Source organism: Phasianus colchicus, chromosome 28, assembly GCF_987193195.1.
Source record: "Phasianus colchicus chromosome 28, bPhaCol1.hap1.1, whole genome shotgun sequence".
Classification (NCBI taxonomy): Eukaryota; Metazoa; Chordata; class Aves; order Galliformes; family Phasianidae; genus Phasianus; species Phasianus colchicus.
The window spans coordinates 3,507,075-3,528,159 of NC_143463.1; the positions used below are offsets into that span (position 1 = coordinate 3,507,075).

Consider the following 21,085-nt stretch of genomic DNA (forward strand, 5'->3'; position numbering starts at 1 on the left):
GCTGCTGGGCAAGTGGTGGAGGCTCAGCCCTACGCTGGTGGCAGGGAGTGGGTTAGGAGAGGAGGGGGTGGTGACCTACAGGGTTGCTGTCCTCCAAGAGAGAGGCAGTGACAGGAGATGTGCGGGAGGGCAAACTGAAACCAGGGCAGAGCAGCGAATGCATGAAGTAGGGAAAGGGGAAAAAGGAAAAGAAAAAGCTGAGTGGCTGGGGTGAAGCAGCAAGGCAGGAGATCAAATGCTGGGCAGTGGAGTGTGCTCTTACGTTTTCTTTTAATGCCAGTTCCTTTTTCTCTCTTTCTTTTGGTTGAAGGAAAGTGCTTCTGAATTAGTGATAGAAAGACGCCTCTGAAAGTAAGATGCAAAATTTATTCTAGCCACCAGGAACATCGCTGGTCATCACGTAGCAACGTGTATCTGAGACAGCAGCACATTTCATCTAAGAGGGGTAAATCCAGCATCACAGCTACAGCATGTGGTCAGCCAGCCACTGCTATGGCATGGCTCTCCAGCCAGAGTGAGTTGCACCAAAGGGCTCTGCAGGAGACACGCAACTCAGCCTTGGGAGCACAGTCTGCACAACAGATCCCCAGCTGTGGGACAGGCGTGCTGAGGGCAGGCTGTGCACTCAGTGCTGGGAATGTTCTGCTGCAGCCTTCCTGCTGGAGCGGGGCCACTCCTGGGAGATGCTGTGACAAAAGCAGAGCAGACCCTGGGTTCCGTGCTGCCATGTGGCACGCCAGAGTTCTGAGACCTTTATACAGCAACTAGGAGGGAGTTTGAAACAGGAAACACGATCCTGGGAAGCTGTTACATCACTAGTGAAAAATGCAGTCAGTCCCAGTCCCTCTCTGTGTTCTGACAGCAGAGACCACTGTCGGGCTGTCAACCAAATGCACTCCACCAAGCCCTTTGGTTAACTGGACATGGGCCCGCTTGCCCACAAAATAGAGAAAAGTGACAAAAATATGGGAAAAATGGTGGTTTGGGGTGAATGGGGCAATCAGAAGGTGTGGGAATTAAATGTTTCTGTGGTCTGCTCTGCAAACAAAAGAACAAATGCTTAAAGGCTGATCACGTTGGATGGGGATGAACCCCCAGTGCAATGAGAAGGCAGTGCTGAATGAGCTCTGGTTGAAAAAAAAATATATGTTGAAAGCAAAAGCTGAAAGGTGTGGACATGACAACTCGCCTGTGGGAGAAAGAGGCTGTGTTGGGAACTGGGAAGGGGCTGTAAGATCCTCAGTGTGAGGGGTGGAAGGACACAGCCCTGCTCCCTGAAGGGGCAGAACCCTGGGCTGGCTGCTGAGGGACTGCAGTGACCAGGCATAACCATTCTGCCTTGTGTGCAGGCTGATGTGAGCCTTGGTACACAATGCAAAGCTCGCTCTCAGATCTGGAGCCTCTCTGCCACTGACCTTGCTCATTTTCCTCCCCCGCTTTCCCTGTGAACAAAGGGCTGGGCTGGTATTCACTCACTGAGCAATCAGCTCACTTTTAACTCTGTTTCTCGGCATCTTTTAAGCAACTGCTTCTTCCCAGCACACTGCCCTCGAGAAATCCCCTGAAGTGCTGTAAAACCAGGACGCTGCAATTAGACGCTCCGTGGATGCCAGCAGACATCCAGATATCTGAGCAATGCTGCTGAGCCAATAGCTCCTGCCCCTGAAAGCAGGGACAGAGCTGAGCAGTGCGTGTGATCAGTAATAGCTTCCCAAAGAGAAAATCTCTGAGAGAGGCTCAAAGGGACCACATGGTTCTCTCACTGAGTTCCTCTGAATTTGGAGATGCAGAAATCAGTTCAAGAGACCAAATTGATTCAAGCAGTTGACAGATTTTCCTTGCACGCTGTTACCAAGCTGTGTTTGTATTTCAGGGCTGGATTGGAGACAGCAGAGACCGACACAGGCTAACACAAAGCCTCCCATAGGAAGGGAGGCAGCTTGGTCTGAACTGGACATGCACTGTTCATGACATCACTTACTGCTTTCACTGGCATTAAAACCCATTTCAAAAGACAACAGCAATAGCTCTGCTGCCTGCAGAAGACACACAGCTCAATCCATCACCTCACTGTATAGGCCATACATATAGGGGACAGGCTGGCAATGTGAGAGGTGCTGAAATGCTGCCCTTACTCCCAGCTCTCCTCAGCTGGGAAGAACTGTAGAACCCCACCACCTCTCCTGCTTGTGCTTGCCCTGAAAGCCAGCACCACAGAACCTGAACTCCTTGGGTCTCTGCCCCCTCCCACCACTCCAGCAATGCTGCCTTGTATCACCATCCCAGCCTCTGCCATGACATGAGATTCCCTCCCTTGTTTCTTCACTGTCAACAGCACTGTTTTCCTGAGTCAGACTCCCACAAACCAGACCTGAGCCCATGTTTCTGATCCTCCTATACCTGCTGGCTCTTTTCTGTGTGCAGACAGATGAGGCTGTTCATGCAAGTTTGGACCACAGGACACCTCAACAATCCAGGACCTGCCTCAAAGTCACACTAAAGAAACAGTGTCTAAGAACACAACAAAGAGAGTCCTCTCCATTTACAGCTCATGTAAGGTGAGGCCTTTATGAGAGTGAGTTTGTGGAACTGCAGGCTCTAAGTGGCCCCAGGGCAGGGCTTTCTCTCGAATGCCTCCAGCCTCCCATGCATCCCCTCCACAGAAAGAAAAGCAAGGAGTTTGAACTCACTCTGCAGCAGAAACAAAACAATTGAGATGCCCATCGTTCTCATCCAGGACTTCTCGGGTGCGAGCCTCCCCTGTGGACTGCAGGCCGATGACGATGCACTGCGGGGAAACACAAGGATGGCACAGCTGGGGTCAGGGCAAGCACCTACAGGCTCAAGAGATTGCATCTCATGGTTCCAGGCACATCTTCCTTCGGCCCTGTCCAAAGGATGTTGGGCTGTAGCAAGGCTGCAGATCAAGAACCATCTTTCAAACCTCTCTGCACACCAATGAGGGGATAACTTGCTTTCAGAAGCTGGTTTTGCTAAGTAGTTTCTGTTGGGAATTTCTAAATCACAATCTGATAAATGCAAGGATAGGGCTGCGCTAAAGGTGAAACACCTGGAACCACTTGTAGCTTGAACATGGCCCAAAATGCTGTTTCAAATCAGCTTGCTCATGTTCACCAGAAGCAAACAGCCTCAGAAGAAAAGGTGGTATTAACTCCCCAGTATAGATTACTGCAAATGTTCCCAGAAACAATTAACTCTGTTTGGTTACAGACAACAAAACTTCCCTTGGAATCTAAGACTGACAGCTGCTGCCCACACAGCCAGCCTGCAATACCACACCTTGTCCTTTGCCAGCTCCTCCTTGGCAAGCTCAACGAGGCGTCGGACTTTAGCAGCAATGCAGAGATACTTGAAGAAGCGTTGGTGAGCTGACCAGAACTGACCCCACAGGGATTTCCGAGACTCCAAGCCGATCAGATCAGCTGCCTGCTGGAACACCATCAAGGCCTCTGCCCACTGCAGACAGTACCGAGAAAGGCTGAGTTAATATCTTGTTTCTCATTACTGCTGTACATCCAACTGTTAGAACAGTCTGGGGTTTGATAATCTGATTTAACTTCAGTGTTGATGCTGCTACGTTAGGCTGAGCAGACAGTCTGCTCATTCTCTTCTTTCTGCGTTAGCATGATGCTGCAAATGCTGGTTTGCAAACACAGAACTTGTAAATAGAAGAAAAAAAAGTACAAAACTACTTCATCTTATGAAAGCTAATGGCACACACCCTTTTTCTCATTAAAAATCCCCAAAGTTTGTGGTCATGGCCCCGTCCAGAGACTTCAGTCACTCCCACATAATAAGTGACAATGCCCCAATCACAAACACTGGTCTCCCCACTGCAGTGGGACCAACTCACCAACTTTGCTGCTTTGTCATAGACAATCTTGTACTGCTGATCCAGTGGGATCTCCTCGATCCTGAAGGTCACTCCAGTGAAACTGAGCTGCCTGGCAATGTACATTCCGCTGACCTTCATGTCCATTGCCACGATCTCCATTGCACCAACTCCCCTGGAAGAGGGAGACAGTTGTGAGACTTCTTCCTATTCCACAGGACAACACGGGTGAGTGATTCTGCAGAACAACTTCCCATGGTGCAACCTATCCTCAAGCACGCATTACACCCATTTCCTAATGGGGAAAACAACTCCTGCAGCTGCCCTTTCATTTGACTTTCTCTAGAAACTGAGAGGACAGTGTCCAGCTTGAAGATCCCCATGGTCTCTGCTCTTCCTCTGAGCACATCCTGGCTATTTCTTCTGCTCTTGAAAGGCTGACACTATGCAGGTACAGAGTGCTCAGCCATGAGACTGCTGGGATTGCTTGGACTTTTCTTGTTTTCATGAGCAAACAGGAATTCCCAAAAAGATATCGATTGGGTCTCTGGCCAGCACTTCTCCTCCAGGGACAAACAAAGACTGCCACAAAATTTGAGCCAGATAAAGAGGGATGCTGGACGTGACTTACCTCTTTTCAATTGCATGCAGGAACTCATCAAATGCGTGGAATGGGGTGCCCTCCCCCCAGATTCCCAGGCGGCTCATATAGATCATGTTTTTTGGCTCAGAGGCACCTGTTTGAACAGAATTCACTGTCAGCAAAACCACAGCAGCTGTAAATAGCATTGATTCTAGCAAAGTGAATGCCTAGAAGGATGCTCGCTTGCCATCACGTCTCACCAGACCCAGGGACCTTTCCAAGTATTGTCCAGGCATCTGCTCATATGGTGCCCTTCCATGCTGACAGAAGCTCACCTGTGGCACTGGCGTAAACAACCCTCGCTTGAGGCAGTTTGTTCTGAAGGTCCAACACTGCTTTGCCCATTTTAGTAGAGCTGGCATTTTTGGCTTTGTGGCATTCATCAAATACAATCTGAAAGTGAATGTCAGTTAAGGAGAAAGGACATCTTTTCATTACGAGGATGGCAGAAAATACAGCCCAGATTCCTCCAACCTACTGAACAGCCAGTCCTAGCACGAATGCTGAAAAGGTCAATCCCAGCTGTGCTCTCCCCCCTCCTTCAATTCCACTGCACTGTGGAGGAGGACAGAAGGGCATGGGGAGGACATATGTTCATAAATATGGACGCTGGGCACAAGGCTGCCCTACACAGTTTCTCCTGGTGACGTCAGTTGGCCCCAGGCTCTTCCTTTCCTGGTGAAGCACAGTTCCAACCATCCATTTTCCTCTATTTTTTTTTTTAAAGGATACAACTCCATCAAAATTTTCCCTGCACCAATCCAAAATTTGTTTTAAGCGTGTCCTATGCTGCCCGCCTGCCTGGCTTTCACCAATCAGAGCAGAGTAAGTGGCAAAGAGGACTCCTTCTGAGGTAGCTGTGTCTCCATATCTAATCTGCAGAAAGAGGAAGAAAAAGAGCAGAGGTGCTCATGACAATTGTCCACAGTGCACTGCATCCGTTCTAAGCCCACAGCTCCTACTTCAGATTCTGCTGTGGCTGTGGAAGGCCCATGCTCCTGCCTTCAAGAACAAAACCCAATATGGCAGTAGAGCAGACAAAAGACCACTAGCTGCTGACATCTTTAGCACTTCTCCTTGGCACTGGAATACAGTGATGACAGGGGTCTTAAATGACTGGCTAAGCTCCTTTGCCAATGTGTCAGCACATCTGGATGTATGTAGAGAAATGTGGAGACCACATCAGGCCTTCAATTTTCTGGTCAACTGAATTTGCTTCCTTTTTTAAGCAACAGTTTGGAATGTTTAATTATTTTGAATCCCTCCTATCTATTTTAATTACTTCCAGAAAATAATTTTCTCTTTGGCCAAGTGAGATCACTGCCTCACTGCCATGGATCCTACCTATAACAAAATAAAACGTATAAAGGAAAACAAAACAAAACAGGGTCCTGATCTCAAGAGCGTGGTATTTAAAGCCTTTTCATCTGAAAACAAATCTCTCTTTCAGTCTCCTCGCGGACTGCATTCAGAGGTGTCGAACACATGTGGTTTCCATTGACTTTGTAAGAGCTGGTTGTTCAGTGCTGTTAAAAACCAGAGGAGAGTGCTTCAGCAGGCTGGCCAGCAGTGTGGCTAACACAGGCCTGGACAAGAGACTGAAACACAGGCTGAGCAGAGCTCCATGAACAACCACGACACAGCTGCTGGTCATTTCTTTTGCAAAATAATTCATCCTCACCACTGGTGACTGGAAGGAAGTTTGAAAATTCTCTGATTCACCCAGCTCAGAGGAAATGCCCGTGTGCACAGCACTGTGCTGCAGTCCCCTGGCAGGCACTGATCTGCCCGTTTGTATGCTCTCCCTTTACTTGTATGTTCTGAAAACAGGCTGCCTGAAACCAGAGCTAGGAAAAATTAGCCCATGTGGGCATAGCACAGCCACATCTGACAGGGGCTGTTCCCTCAGTAGGACTCTTCAGAAATGGGGAAGAGCATTTGAGCCCTGCAGAACTTTGCACTTGTATGGAGACATACTGTGCTCCCTGCAGGAAACAGCTCTGTACTCACAGAGCAGCTCTGGAGAGTGTATAAAAATAGAAAGAGTCCAGAGTGGGAAGAACATGCTGAGAGAAGGAAACAGCAAGCAGCTCACTGTCTGCTACTGCCTGTGCTGCCAGCCATGCAGAGGCAGAAGTGACTGCTGCTCTGCACTCTGCAGCAGATCCATCTAACTGCTACCGTAGGTTGATTTTCTAGAACAGCATTACTTCTCTCCTCTACCTTATTCAAAGCATGCACAGGAATGTGGGAGGCTTCAATGTCCTTCAGGTCTCTCTCAGCATCATACTTGAGATCATTGGAGACGCTGAACCTGCAAAGCAAGACGTGGGCCTGGTTATCTCCTAAGGAGACTCAGGGCACGCACAGTGATTAACAGCTCTGACTAAAGCAACTGTAGGTGTATAAAACTGTCACATTTCCCACTGCCCACACACCTCAATGTAAGATCCTACAGCAGACTCTGGTCTGGCACTTATGACAAGCTCAGTCTATTCTGCAGTAAAGCCCCATACTCTAGGGGCTCAATCTGCACCTGGGAAATCCATGAATATCCCTCCACCGACTTCAGAAGAGTAGGAAGAGGCTTCACACTGCACTCTGAGGAGTACAAAATTTGCTGTTTCACAGTGATTCATTCTCCATCACCGCTGCAGGGGAAATATTCCCATTTCACAGAGAGCAAACAGGCACAAAGAGGTGGAAAAGACTTACCCAAGGCCACAACATGAGTCAACTAGAAAGCCAACATCAGCATTAAGGAATTCCTTACTCCCAGATTCACACTAACTCCGAGGTCTTACGGGAAAAGAGGGGAAAAAAACCCCAACTTACCAAAGAGCTTTTTTTCTCCCTTTAAGATAATTTTCAAAGATGATGCCTGCAACTGTCCTGCCCTTTCCAACTCCGGCACCGTCCCCAATGAGGAAGCCAGCTCGCTGCCCATTGGGTAATAAAACTTCATGTTGCTGCAAAATCAAGAGCAGAATTGGAAATCAAACTGGATTTGCCTTTTGCCAGCTGTTTTCACGTGATCTTTTAAGAGCCCCACTTAACCCTTTCATGTATCTCGTAGATATGCATTTCCTGCTCAGATAAGCAATGCCAGGAATGGCAGAGTACCGTGGTTGAGCTCACAAGGCAGTTTGTAGAAAAAGCCCCCAGGCCCCAGAAATTTTAAGCACTCCCTCCTGCAACTCCTCCTGTGGAGTCACATACCTGGCAGGCATAAATGATTGCTTCCAGCTGTAGTGCAGAGAGTGACCCTTTGTCAGCAACGGAGCTTGGCAGAGAAAGGCTGTAGGTGATGTTGGGTGGGGGAACGCTGGACAGAGTGCTCGTTTCAACCACAAGGTCAGGGTGGTGCTTCCCAATCTTGGCTAAATGACACACACAAACACATAAGAGAGAGAATTCAACTTCTTCATTCTCATGGAGCACCTCAAGGAGGACTGCAGACCTCCTCATCTACTCCATAGCCTCAGATTACACAAGAGACAAGCTCAGTGCCTGCTCTTCACTCTCTTTCATTTCACTGACATTTCAGACTGCCAAAAACAAGCCAAGCCTCCCCTAAAAGCAGACAACAGAAAGTGTCCTGTGAAATTAGCGTAGCACCAACAAAGGATCAGTAGAGTTATCCTACAAAGTCACAAATTTGGCAAACACTACATCCTGCCTTCACAAAGATAAGGGAGCAGTGAGTTTGGTTGGTCCACAGTGGAGTTAAGAGCATTTCTCATACACATGTGATAGCATGACACTCACACTTTGAAGGTACATATTCTGCATAGGTTTCCGTTTGCCCCAACTCTTCTGTTTCTTCCTCATCACCTTCATCCTCCTCTTCTGCAGGAACTTGAGACTGAAAAGAAACACAGCATCAATCAAATGTTAACATTCTCATTGTAATATGGACAACTATTATTTATTCCAACCCAACACAATTCATCTCATTTACAGACTACAGCAACACAAGGAAAACCACCTGTGAGAGACCATCCCAGGGGCCCAGCAAGTGCTTTAAGACCTACTTTCAACATGCAGTTCACCACAAACTAGGGAATTTCAGACAAGCTGTGGGCTACAATCAATTGTGCCTAACTGCACTCTAATCTGACCCTGAAGAAGGACCTAGACAAGCTCTCAACTCAGCAAGGAACTCAGCAGCATAGAGCAAAGTCACGCAATTCCAGGAAGAACAGCCTCTACTGACTGTGCTGATTTAGTTGCAAGGAAAGCATGGTGCATTCTCTAGCAGAGTAAAGTTCCACCACAGGAAATATAAGACATTTCTGGGAAAGGGCAGTGATCTGAAATGTATGTGGTGACCTGGCTGACTTTCTTGTCTCACTCTCTCTGAGGGAACAACAGCAGAAATCGTTCTTCTCTGCATTGTGACGTTATGAAGCTGAGAGCCTCACACTGGGCTCTGCTGGAGCAGATGTCATTCTCACCTGGTAGCTTATGAGGAGTGGGGTGTTGGGGACAGCAGGAATGCGGTCGTCTGAACTGTTTAAGCCACTGAATGATCTGCTGGCTGAGAACAGCTGCAAGAGAAAGGAGGCAGGTCAGAAAGCAGCTATAATCCTCCACCCTCCAACCTCAGCTCCAGTAAATTAAAGGATGGAAACACAACTGTGAAGGCATTTGTGCTTTGTACTCAGACCTTATGCTCTGATGGCGTCAATGGGCTTTAATACTTTCTGCTCCTCCACGTCAAGCCCTGGGGAGTAATTCTGAAAACTAATAAATCTTGCAAATGCCATACATGCTTTCATCAACACAAACACAGGGAATAACTGACCCGGGGAAATGCATTCCTGCAACAAGTGTGTGCATCCCCACGTATGATGGAAACTGCAGGGACACGTGTCCTCCCACAGCATGAGCACAACTGCAGGGCAGGAATCTTTCTGCCAGGTGATAACCACACAATGTTAAGACAAGTCATCCCCAAACACTCTGTTTTGCCTGGATAACAGGAGCTGCGCAGATTCTCGCTGACAGTTCACAGGTTTTATTCTGAATTATTGAGTCTAAGTGAGAGCTCAGGGTTGGGCTTGATGGTAGAAGAGAGAAAGGCTCTGCTCTGAGAAGCAGAAAGCCTGGTACAGGAGAAGAGACCCAAGTGGGAGAACTAGGAAAGCTGCAAGCAAAGCCATCCCTGGGAAAGGACTGAGCATTACAGACTGTGACATTTTACAATCCTCTCACAAACTTCCCTTGAGGCACGCCTTTGCTAAATGATCTTGAAATCTTGCTTTTAGCATTTAAAACATCATTCAAGGAAATTAAATAATTGCACCAGAATGCAAACATGGCTCAGCACTGACTAATACCTGTCTGTAGTTCAAGACTGCTATCGGCTGCCCGGACAGCCAGTGCCTGCATGCCTTTACCTGCCCCTCAGGTCCACCTGTGGACACCAGCACTGCCAGCAGCCAAGCCCAGGAACCCAGTGCACCCAGAAATCTGCCAGGCCCTGGTGGCTCTGGGTGCCAGCTGCTGCACCAGGCAATGGCTGCTCCAGCCTGCTGTGCCCTGGGAGGCACAACTGAGGAGAGCCTTTGTCTGCCCTCGCACAAACAAAATCCCACTGGAATTTCCCGACAGTGAGCAAGGTCAAGCCAGCAGCTCGTGGCATCCAAAGTAATCAGCAGCTCCAGCAGTGGCACAGCTTCAAGTCTATAGCCTGTCAGGAGCGCCAGACTCAGAGACCCTGCTCCACAGGCAGAAGTGAAATATGGAAGTTCTTCAGCATAAACACTCTTATTATTTCCTTTTTTTTTTTTTTTCCCTACATTAAAAAGAAAGAAAAAAAAAAAAAAGAAAGAAAAAACCACCCTCCATTACTGGAAGCCTGAGTCAGAATTACCAGAAGGAAGCTGGACGGAAGAGCTATTTTCAGTGCCAACAAATCTGGAGAGCAGGTGAAACATCTCCACCTACAAATCTGAGCTCAGTACAAAAGCTGCTTCTTAGGCAAGAGAAAAGCTCTGATCCCACTGCAGCGGAGGGGCACACAGCTCTGTGGGAAGGGAATGGAGCTCTGGTTTTGCAATGTCTTATCTTCAAAACATAAATCCCTACTATCCAAGTGCAGCACTGCAGCCTTGGCACACAGCTTTTCACCTCGGCTATCACAAAGGAAGGGACAGAACCCCCAGTGCTTCAGAGCACTGAGAACTAACCCCAGAGCTGAGAATGAGCTGTGAGGACTAAGCCAGGTGGGACCAGGAGCTCTGTTGGGAAGCACATCATCCTGTTCCAGGCTGAGCTCAGACAGTTCCTTTCTCTACTCCTGCTCTCCTCTCTGTTTGATCTTCTCCTTTCTCTAAAAGCATTAAGATAAGAGGCATACACATCATGCAGGAGAACACATTCAGTAAAGCCACTGACAACTGCACAAAGATTTGGATCTTACTTCACTTCTTCCCTCTTTGCATTCTCCCTTCACGCCTGATCTTGCTGTGACGTCTGTGGGGAAGCAGAGTCACATCTGGCTGACCAGCCAACTTCCTTCAGCATAACTACGACCTCCTCTGAGCTGAGAGGAGGGGGTTCACTTTTTGGAAGTGCTCTGAATGAGTTCGGTGACATTCTGCTGCCTTTTTTCTCCATTGAAGTTCCAGCAATAATCTTTCAGAAGGAGCACTTTGCTTCTTCACTCTTACAAAGGGCTCCGAGTTCTCGTGAGAAAGCACAATGGATGACACAAACTATTTTTAAAAGTTATTTCACAACTTCATTATAAATTAAGCAAGTGTATTTTGTCTGCTAGCCCCTGCAAATATTTAACTATGGAGCAGCTCTTTCCTCCATGCCCACTTCAGAAACGATGCACAGAGCCAACAGATTGATATGTCTCTTCTTTATGGCAGCAGCTCTCCCTGCATGGCACACAGAGGTTTGGTTTCTAAAGAGGACAACCTGTACCCACACAGAGCCCTTTGGGGCTCTCACTTCTGAGATGCTTCCCATTTGTCACAGAGATGTCCCCATCACTGGAGCTCTTTGGGGATTGCTCCTCCTGCTCAGCACGAATCTGGCACTGAAATGCAGTCTCAGGAAACCAACTGCCACACTGACAGCAGAGTGCAGGGTTGCTCCTTGTCCCTGGGCAAAGAGCTGACCACACAGCTACAGCTGATCAGATGCACTGCATCCAAATGCATTGGGACCACATCCACCCAAGTTCAAACTGTGTAGCCCGACTGATGCTCAGTTCTGCACTGCAGCTTAACTCTGGGTATGCAAAAGCCAAAATCCCTGCAATTTCATGGAATGTTATGGTGGCAGGATGATGGAAGGAGAGATAGGGAAGGATTGTTTAAACAGCTTGTATATATTGGTGCAAGATGTCAGCCAAGCCCCAGTCTTGTACTGAGTGCTACAGAAAGGAGCATCTCACTTTAGCACTGACTCAGGATTTTGCAACCAACCATTTGCTCACTTCACCTCTAACAAAACCAAAAGAGTATTCAAAAAAGGCAATAAATCAGCTGCCCATCATCAGTCAACCCAACAAAACACTTATCCAGCATCCTGCAAGTTAATACCTCCCATGGAAAAACGAAACTGAAATCTCCTGACTGGGCTGCACTTCACTTACATCTTGTCAGGAAACATCAGGCTTAGCAAAAATAAGCCAAAAACAAAACACAAACCACCACCTCTGTATGCAGAGAACACAGATAACACAATGTTTAAAATAGCCAGAGGTTCTTTTCAAAAGGAAGTCATTTATAAATGGAATTCAAAGGAGTTAATTGGCCTTATCTGAATGCCAGTGCTCTGAAGGACAGCAAGGGGCACCAGGAGGGCTTCAAGGAGGACATGGAGAGCAGCACACAATGGGACCAGGATCTCTTTGGCCATTTCTTTGGTTCAAACAGCTTAGCCTTCCTCCTCCTGAACATCTCCAAATTCAACCTGGTTCAAAGCTACCAGACCACACGTTGACTGCCTGCACAGCCATGCACCATTGGTCTTCAGCACATTTATGACAGGAAGGAAGGCAGAGGTACTCCCTGTCACCAACTGCAGGCAAACTGAGGGTCAAGAGGATGCTGCAAAGGTCTACAAAGGTCATCAGATCTCATCAGGTTAAGCAAGAGCTCAGGCATCAGATGTGAGGATCTGCGTTGTCATGGCTCGCCTAAGATCTCACAAAGTCTAAGGCAGATAGGAGCTTTGATTTCCCAAACCTCAGGCCAGGACCTCACCACCAACCCACATTTCTTCAGCGCTCAACCAGTCACTGAGACACGCTGGTATCAGTTCAGAGCAGCACTGCTGCCAAGTCTCTTACTGCCAGGCTCTGACATATAGGCAGCTTTCATCATGGAAACACAGTCTGACACATTCCTAACAGCAAAATGCAGCCTCTAAAAACACAACTAAATTTCAAAATGCAACAGTGACTAAAGCACAAGTGTGTTAGTCTGCATTCTGGAGCATCCACCTTCATTTTTTTCCCCTACCATCTCTGTGAGACAATGATCCACAAAAGGAACCTGCTGCAGGGCTGGATATTCACCATGACAGCTGAGATAGCAGATGTGCATGGTATCAGTTCCACCAACAACCACAGCTGGAGGCTGCTAGAAGGGACTGATACCAGGTTGTGCAACAATGAGTAAGCAGTCCCAGCAGATGAGAGAAAACAGACAGCAGAAAGCTGGTAAAAACGCACAGAACTGCATGTTGCTCTCAGACTGCCAAGAAATCACGTGCCCAGGAAAACTCAGGGATGTGAAAGCTTACAGGGGTTTGGACTCACAAAGCAAACACAAACGATCAGTCTGAAATTGAAGCAGTTTGGGTTTTAGTCATCATCAGTAAAACATTTGCCATGGAAAATAAACATACGGTGGATGTTGCTGGGGACAGTTAATGATCTACGTCACAGTGTTTTTCCTCAAGTCCGTCTCTTCAGTGCTCCTGAGCTCCTGTTGCAGGCCACCCTGCACATGCTGAGTGTTTCAGGGATACACCTCCTGGCATCAACATCAACACATTGCAACTTCAGCCCTGCAGGGAGTTGTGTTTCCTAATTCCTTGGGGCAAACACCATGGGATGAAGCCTGAGATTTTCAGTGTCTGATGGGGAGGATGGGAGAGAAGCACCCGTACCTCTGTTTGGTTCTGCTGTGACGTGTTTACATCCCATATGGTTGGCACGTGGTTCAGGCTGTCAGCAGGCAAGCAGTCCTTTGCATCCACGATGTCAGAGAGGGAATCCGCAGGAGATGAGAAGAGAGAGTTATTGTTGGAGAGCTCATCGAGGTATGAAGAGTCCTGAAATGAAAGAAATGACCAGTTAGAGGAGGTAGGGGAGGAGCAGAGAGCTCCCTTCTCACATCTGCTCATCCAGGAAGCTTTAATTTTTTGCTGTTAACCAAGCACTCAGTTGCTTTGCACTCCACAAACTCAGAAATTAACTTGTCAATGAAGATGTGTTCTTAGCAGCTGGTTTAAAATTGTGGTTTCTTGATAGAGTAGGAAGCACTGATTGGGCAGCAGTGTTGGTAAATGTTCAAGACTCAGACTGTGCACACCTGCACATAGAGTATTCACCAAGGCGTCAGACACTGCACTTTGGGTTTGATTAGAATGGCCCCAGGGGTGTGAAAACTTTTCAGTTTGACACATGAAAGACTCAAGTGTTCCAATCATCCAACAGAGAACCAGCTAGAGCCCATAATGACAGAGCTGTTTAATTGCAACTCATAACACAGCAGTACCCAGAGGCTTCAGAAAAAATGGCAGCCCCTGATGGGAGGTTCTGTACAAAGCAGGCTGCCTGGAGTGGGGACATCTGCATCTGTACCCAGATAAACTGCAGCAAATCCACTCTTCCTGGGACATGCCTCGACCTGGGCAAGAAGTGAACGTGCTTCAATGATGAGGATCAGGCTCTGCCCTTGCTCATTTTCTGGTGCTAGTACCATGACAGCTTACACTTGTTTTATTTTGTGCTGACCCAGTGATGATGTCAGTTTGAGTCATATGGACTCCAGATCACAAAGTGCCCAATCATTAATTCCTTATTTGGTTTTTCAAACGCCAAATGACAAGAACTGATAGCCAAAAACCCATTTGCAACTCTGGTGCAGATCACTGCACCTCTCCTGACTTCACTGCACCAACCCAGCTCTCCTCCACGCTTGTGGCTGTCAGGCAAAGCCCTGGTGACTGGAAAAAGGGAAACATATTCAAGAATGGGAGGAAGGAGGACCCAGGGAAGTCCAGTGAGCCTCACCTCTGTGCCTGGGAAGATCATGGAATAGATCCTCTTGGAGGACGTATTAAGGCACATGCAAAATGTGGAGGTGATCTGAGCCAAGCAGCATGGCTTCAGCAAGGGAAGGTTGTGCCTGATGCATCTGGTGGCTTTCTGTGATGGAGTGACAGCATTGGTGGCCAAAGGAAGGGCACCTGATGTCATCTACCTGGACCTGTGCAAGGGCTTAGACACGGTCCCCCACTACATCCTTATCTCTAAAGTGGAGAGAGATGGATTTGAAGGGTGGACTATATAGTAGATGAGGAATTGGTTGGATGGTTGTAGAAGTTGTGGATGCCTCATCTCTGGAGGCACTGAAGGCCAGGCTGGTTGGGATCCTGGGCAGCCTGACCTAGTGGACAGCAATCCTGCCATGGCAGGGGGGTTGAACTACATGATCTTTAAGGTCCCTTCCAACCTATGTGATTCTATGAGATACTACGTCAGCTGGCAGAAAGGTCTGTCTGCAGCTCAATGAAGAGCGATGCACTTTGAAACCACATCAGAGCACAAAGTCCATTGCTGGGGATGTAGCTGCACCCCAGAGGGACGTATGGACAGACCCACAGGTCCCACCCCACTGTGTTCTGCCAACACACATCAGCCCTGCAGCTCTTCCCAGGGGTTGGGACTGCCAGCACACGGCTGGCTCAAGCTCCATGCTACGTCAGATAACAAAATCAGTGTGATGATACTGCAGCACAGCTGCCAGGAGAGCCGCAGCATCAGACAGGAGGAGAAATCACTGCTCATTTCCAGTTAAAGGCCAATTCTGTACTACAAAGCAGAAAGGCAGCCAACAATTTTAAAAGTCACTTCGCCCCGCCTGACAAAACCAGGAACAGCTGAGCCTGCCTGTATTATTCCTACGGGCTCCTGGCCAAGAGCTGGGCCAGGATCCCTCCCGACTTGCTATCAGAAGTTGCCTTTTTTGCAGCACTTACAACACATGGACATGCCCTTCCCCATCTTGCCACCCATGTCCTGCTTGGCCCTGGGGAAGACAGCAACTGCTCTGAAGCCACAGCTGCCTCCCAAGCAACCTTCAGCCTCTCACCAAGAGCACCGTACACATCGTATCCATAAGATTCAGGTTGTGACAGTGAGATTTACTGTTTTCCATTAACTTCACTGCCTGTTAGGGTCTTGAAAAGAGGAAGGTGCCAAGTTGGAACATTAAGAGGTTTGCAGAAGCCCAGCCAGCTCACTGCCTGCCCAGCATGAGCCCCATGGCTGCTGCACCCTGAAATAAGGAAATCAGCCCTCAAATCAGAGGGAGAATGAACAGCATCAGTTCTGGAAATGACTTCAGCTGGTCCATCCTCTTGCAGCATTACAAGGCATTAGTCACAAAGTCCCCTGGTCTGCCTTACCTAGCTGTGCTACCCAGAGAGCACAGACACAGCATGCTGCATCCCTGCCCTGAGAGCCTACAACACAGCCCCAACAAACTACACCATAACTACAACATGTATCATTATCAACCACGCTTTGACTAGTTACTCCACTAGCTTATATGGAGCAGTTACCTAAAACTCTGGGCAGAGGAAGAAACATGCCCTGATCCAACAGCAGATGGAAAAGCACCAATTGGGATAGTGCCACCAGCACCAAAAACCAGAGGAGGATGTTATGGGGAGAACAGGGGGGCAAGAGCCCACAGAGGACAGATTACTGCATTTTGAGGGAATTCTTTTGTCTCTGTTTAAGATTGATCAGTAAGAACTTTGTGCTTCTCTCGTGGAAACAGGAGGATTTTACAGCAGTTAGAGGAGGACGGACACGGAGGCTCTGACATCTGCACTTGTGAAAATAGCTCAGAAGGAACTGCTGGTGTCAGGGATGGAGCAAACAGGAGCACATCATAAAACAGGGAAAGGACGATTCCCTGACAGCGGGGTGAGCACCCAACAGAGAGTTTTATAAGGCTTTAAGAGCGGCCAACACAGAGGCACGGCTGTTGGACATTGGTCTTGGCAGCATTTTTTCACAGTGAAGATCAAATAAGATCAATGTACCAGCATGGGAGATAGATGAACAGAAATCACCGTCTGATCTCTGGATCAGAAGATGCTCTAGTGAGCAGTTTGATGAATCAATGATAGCACTCACGTGCAGGACTTTGAAACCGAGCACAAAGGGATCTACTCTGGCACACAACGTTTCTATCATCATCCCACCCCAGGGCTGTGAAAAGCCAAGAACAAACTCCCAAAAAAGACCAGAGAAAAGAAGGGTAAGAAAACGACGCAGACATCGACCTCTTTCTCCTCACCCACGGCTCCTTCGGCCAAAGCAAAGTCTTTGTTAAAAATACTGGAAGAGCAGGTGAAGCCTAAATCCAGAAGCAGCATGCGTCCTAAAAATAAGTGCAGCCACGAAGATGTCGGTATAGAAATGATTTGTTTGCTCACAATCCAGACGCAGAGGAAACAAACATCCTTTTGGCACAGCACGCTGTAGGGACTTCAGAAAAGCCTCACATACACACAGGCAGATGTGCACACACGAATACTGTGGTGCTGCCAGGTAAGAGAGGTGTGTTTTCCCAGCAATCACAACGCCGGAGCTGTTTCAGGTAAGATGGAATAAGGAAACTAACAGCTGCAATGTCAGCCATCGATCGCCCAAAGGAAATCTTTTCACTGCCAAAACCCAAAGTCTTTCTAAAAACAGAGCAATAAACTTGCAGTCTCAAGGGCTCTGTGCTCTGCTTTGCGAGCACTTCCCTTGTGTTTCTGGTTTAAAAATCAAACCCCCCTGAAAGCCGTTACAGCTCCAGAAACACAGATCAGTTCTGTGCACAGCTCCTTTTCCTCCCTGCTTTGCAGTAACCGCGCTCACACCGATGGGAGCAGGGTGCAGGAACACGGGTCTGCACTGCACAAAGCAGCACTTTGCTTTCCTGCTCCCCTGAAACCCCCCCACTGCAGCACAGACAGGGAAACCCGAGCCCAAAGGAAAGGCTGAAGTTCCCCCCTCGCAAACAACAGCAACTCCAAGGAAAAGAATATAAAAACCAAGCGTTACCTTGAAGAGAGACGGGAACTTCAGCCAGAACTGCATTTGGGACATTTTAAAGCAGCATTCAGTTTGCTGAGAGCAGAGCAAGATGCAGACCAGGCAGGAAGGTAAACTTCTCAATATATACCGGAGAAAGATCTTCATTCATGACAGCAACAGCAGCAAGAGATCTCAGCAAGGCTTTTTTTGGACATGCAGAAGAAAGGAGTGAAAATGGAGGAAAAAAGGACAGCCATGCAGCGTGCCTGTCCTGAGCCCGGCGAGATTTGCATATAGTGTTTAGTCATGAAGGAGAGTGCTCTTACTTCCTCTAAGTACGAGGGCTGACTTTCAGGAAATGATGCCTGCTTGGTAAGTCAGTGAAATTACTGGCAGTGCGAGGAGAATTACTGTATGTGGTGTAATTCAACCACAGATAGGCTGTAAACAAAGCTGCGCCGCACGGCTGCGGGGACCCAGCCCAGGGCTGGGGCTCATGCCCACCCCCCCCCAAGTGCTGGGGGGCTCAGGTGATGTAAGCAGAGCCAAAAGGTAACCAAAAGGACTCTTTTTTCTTCTTACTTTTTAAAAGCCGCATGCTTTCTTTTGTCTCCAAGATTTGCCCCACCCCACACATTGGGATTAAACATAAAAAGGAGCAGCCTTTCTGTTCTAACTCATTGTTCTTTTTCTGCATCCAGGAACACTGGGCTTCTTTTTCTTTTTTTTTTCTAAAGGTTTCCCCTATTAACTGTATTTTTTATAACAGAATAAAGCAACGTTTCTGGTGAGGAAGTTAAGAAGACATAGGAAGGGGCATCTGAAAGGGACTCAGCCATTGTGAGTTTAAGGGGAGGCTGTCCCAGTGCAGGCAGAGGGCAAAGGAGTGAATTGGACAGAGTACTCCCCTGCAAAAAGAAATAAAGAACAAACTAAAAAAAAAAGCAGAACTTTTCTGCCTGGCTTTGGCACAGGTGGCCCCAGCCTGCCCAGCTCCAGCCTCCTGGGCTGCCCTGTGTGAGCTGTGACATGGGGTGCTGGGGCCTCGTGCCCAGAGTTGCTGGGAAATCCCACATGGGAGGCATTTCTCTATACCACAGACTTGGAGCAGGCAGGGTGAAGAAGCCTCTGGTAGAACTGCAAGAGATGGGAACAGCTTCTGAGCTGACAGCACAGGGATGCACAGCTGAGCCCCAGGGAAGCATGCTGGGGGCTGACTGTGCTTTGTGCCATCAGAAGAGGAAGTGCTGCCCCCAGAGCAGCCCACAGCAGCAAGGCACACTGCACCCAGGGTTGCAAAACCACCCACGGGATGCAACCTTGCCTTGTGTGTGTGGCATCTGGATACACGGCCCAGTGGCAAAATACCTGCTCCAGGTTTGTATTAAGCAGAAAGGGAGAGAAAAGCAACCACTGGACACATGGGGAGCCCACGCTCCTGGTGCTGCAGCAGGGCTGAGAGCACTGCCATCAGGGTGCACACTGCAGGAGCTGCAGTGAAAGTGAAGCCTTTGGTTTCTGTGGGCAGTTGGCTCAGGGTGGAGAAAGGCAGCAAGTTTCCACAGCTGCTTTCATCTGAATTTGATTGTTTTTAATTAGCTGATAGCAGCCCTGGAGTTGGGATAGGTGCTTTAATGATACATTTGAAGTAAAGAGACCAAATGCATTTCTGAAATGTCTTAATTAGTGACTCGCTGGAGACCAGCCTGCTGGCAACTGATTAAACCAGCAGCTCTTACCTAAGACTACCAAGGTCTGGCTATTTATGCAGCCTTTAAAAAGCAGGTGGTTTATTTCCTCTTCCTTTTCTCTTAGCTGACAAACGGGGCAAAATACAGGCAAGAAAGCTGGAACACCAAAAGGAAAGAAGACACATGACATTGCCTTATATACCAGGAGTGCTGAATTGATTTTGCAATACCACAGTGCTATAATCACAGAAGATAAGGTAACCAACTGAAAAACCACCACCTGGTATTTTAAGATCCCATCCTAAGGGAGAAGGTTTGCCACAGCATTTCTGATGCCCGCAATTAATTCATGAACTGAGTGCTGACAAATGGGGATAGAAAAGCAGAGGAATTCCAGTGTTCACAGCAGTAATTTGACTTATCTTCCACCAAAACCTGAAATGTAAAACCTCATTAGCTGCTCTGGCAGGTGATCTTCACAGGTAATCCTCATCCACAACCTTTGAATCACTGACCTACAGGACAGCATCCTGATTGTGCTGATGGTTTCCAGCACATGCTTTCTGAGCTTTGCAGAAGGCAGAAGCACAAATGGATACAGGACAATACAGCTGTGCAGGAAAAGACCTGACAGCTCATCACCCTCAGGCAAAGAGTCAGGGTACATTTTGTGCAGCTGGAAGGCACCACACACAGGGAGTGAGTTGCAGTGATTCAGGGATTCACAATAACCATGTGAGATGGGGAAAGAAAAGAGTGCTCCTCTAGACTCCCAGTGATGGCTGTGGTTGGAGCACCAATGCTTGGGACAACCAGCAGAAGTGAGGGGTGTTTGACAGCCCCTGGGATGGAAGCACAGCACTGCTGTCACCACCAGCAGAACTGCAGGCAGGGAAACTCCATCACACTGACTCAGACCAACTCTGCTTTGAATTAAAGCATCTATTTGAATACATCTCCCAGTAGTTTGCTATTAAATTATATTACCAGCTTTTTTTTTTTTTTTTTTTTGAAGATCAATCCACATTTCAGACCAGTGCTTTTCCCATTTTTGTTAGCTTTATGAAGGGGAGGAAGCAGAGAAGAGCTCTTGCAAGACCTTCAGAAGGCAGTCCTGTTGCTTCCATGCTTCCTCTCCTATCTAGGAGGGGACACAGCATTTGAAGCCAACAAAACAGATGAAAACCAACAAGGCTGGAGGGGAGGAAGCACCTGAGCCAGCAATGGTGGGCACACACACAAATAGCGCTTGGGGAATGTGGCCACAAAGCAGGAGATCTGCACTGACTGCAGCCAGGTGGGATGTGCTGCTGCAATCACACTTTGCTCCATGAAGCCTTGGATGTCCAGCACCTCACCAAAGGGTTTGTATAGTGTCATTAAGTCAGGCCAAAAACTTGTCCCTGCAGTGCAAAAATAAAGATGTGGGCTTGTAAAGCAGCATGTTCCAAGTGCCTCAGAGCCATTAATTGTCTTTAATTGATTTTGCTATCTGTATTCCCTATAGACATTAGTACAGGACAGCAATAGGAACTTCCAGGTTGTTTCTGATTCCAGGAAACTCTTCCTACCAGTCAGAATCAAATCCTTCATGTAATTTAATA

At 47.9% G+C, this 21,085-nt stretch overlaps 1 protein-coding gene across 5 annotated transcripts in view; it reads right to left on the reverse strand.

Moving 5' to 3' along the window:
* The window catches only part of SBNO2 (strawberry notch homolog 2), a 56,497-nt gene that overhangs the window by 10,297 nt on the left and 25,115 nt on the right, over positions 1 to 21,085 (reverse strand). For 4 of the 5 annotated variants that reach the window (XR_004168417.2, XM_090126201.1, XM_031604200.2 and 1 more), the window contains 13 exons: positions 13,635 to 13,799; positions 8,954 to 9,046; positions 8,265 to 8,361; positions 7,716 to 7,876; positions 7,332 to 7,465; positions 6,720 to 6,810; positions 5,229 to 5,372; positions 4,772 to 4,889; positions 4,485 to 4,590; positions 3,875 to 4,028; positions 3,301 to 3,477; positions 2,691 to 2,788; positions 263 to 345 (listed from right to left, as the gene is read on the reverse strand). Coding sequence is in view for 4 of the 5 variants with exons in the window: in XM_090126201.1 (XP_089982327.1) it covers positions 263 to 345; positions 2,691 to 2,788; positions 3,301 to 3,477; positions 3,875 to 4,028; positions 4,485 to 4,590; positions 4,772 to 4,889; positions 5,229 to 5,372; positions 6,720 to 6,810; positions 7,332 to 7,465; positions 7,716 to 7,876; positions 8,265 to 8,361; positions 8,954 to 9,046; positions 13,635 to 13,799 (1,621 nt within the window). In the remaining variant the exon portion in view is untranslated. Of the gene's footprint in view, positions 1 to 262; positions 346 to 2,690; positions 2,789 to 3,300; positions 3,478 to 3,874; positions 4,029 to 4,484; positions 4,591 to 4,771; positions 4,890 to 5,228; positions 5,373 to 6,719; positions 6,811 to 7,331; positions 7,466 to 7,715; positions 7,877 to 8,264; positions 8,362 to 8,953; positions 9,047 to 13,634; positions 13,800 to 17,817; positions 19,628 to 21,085 lie in introns of those variants that run through there. The other variant, XM_031604201.2, reaches the window with a different exon arrangement.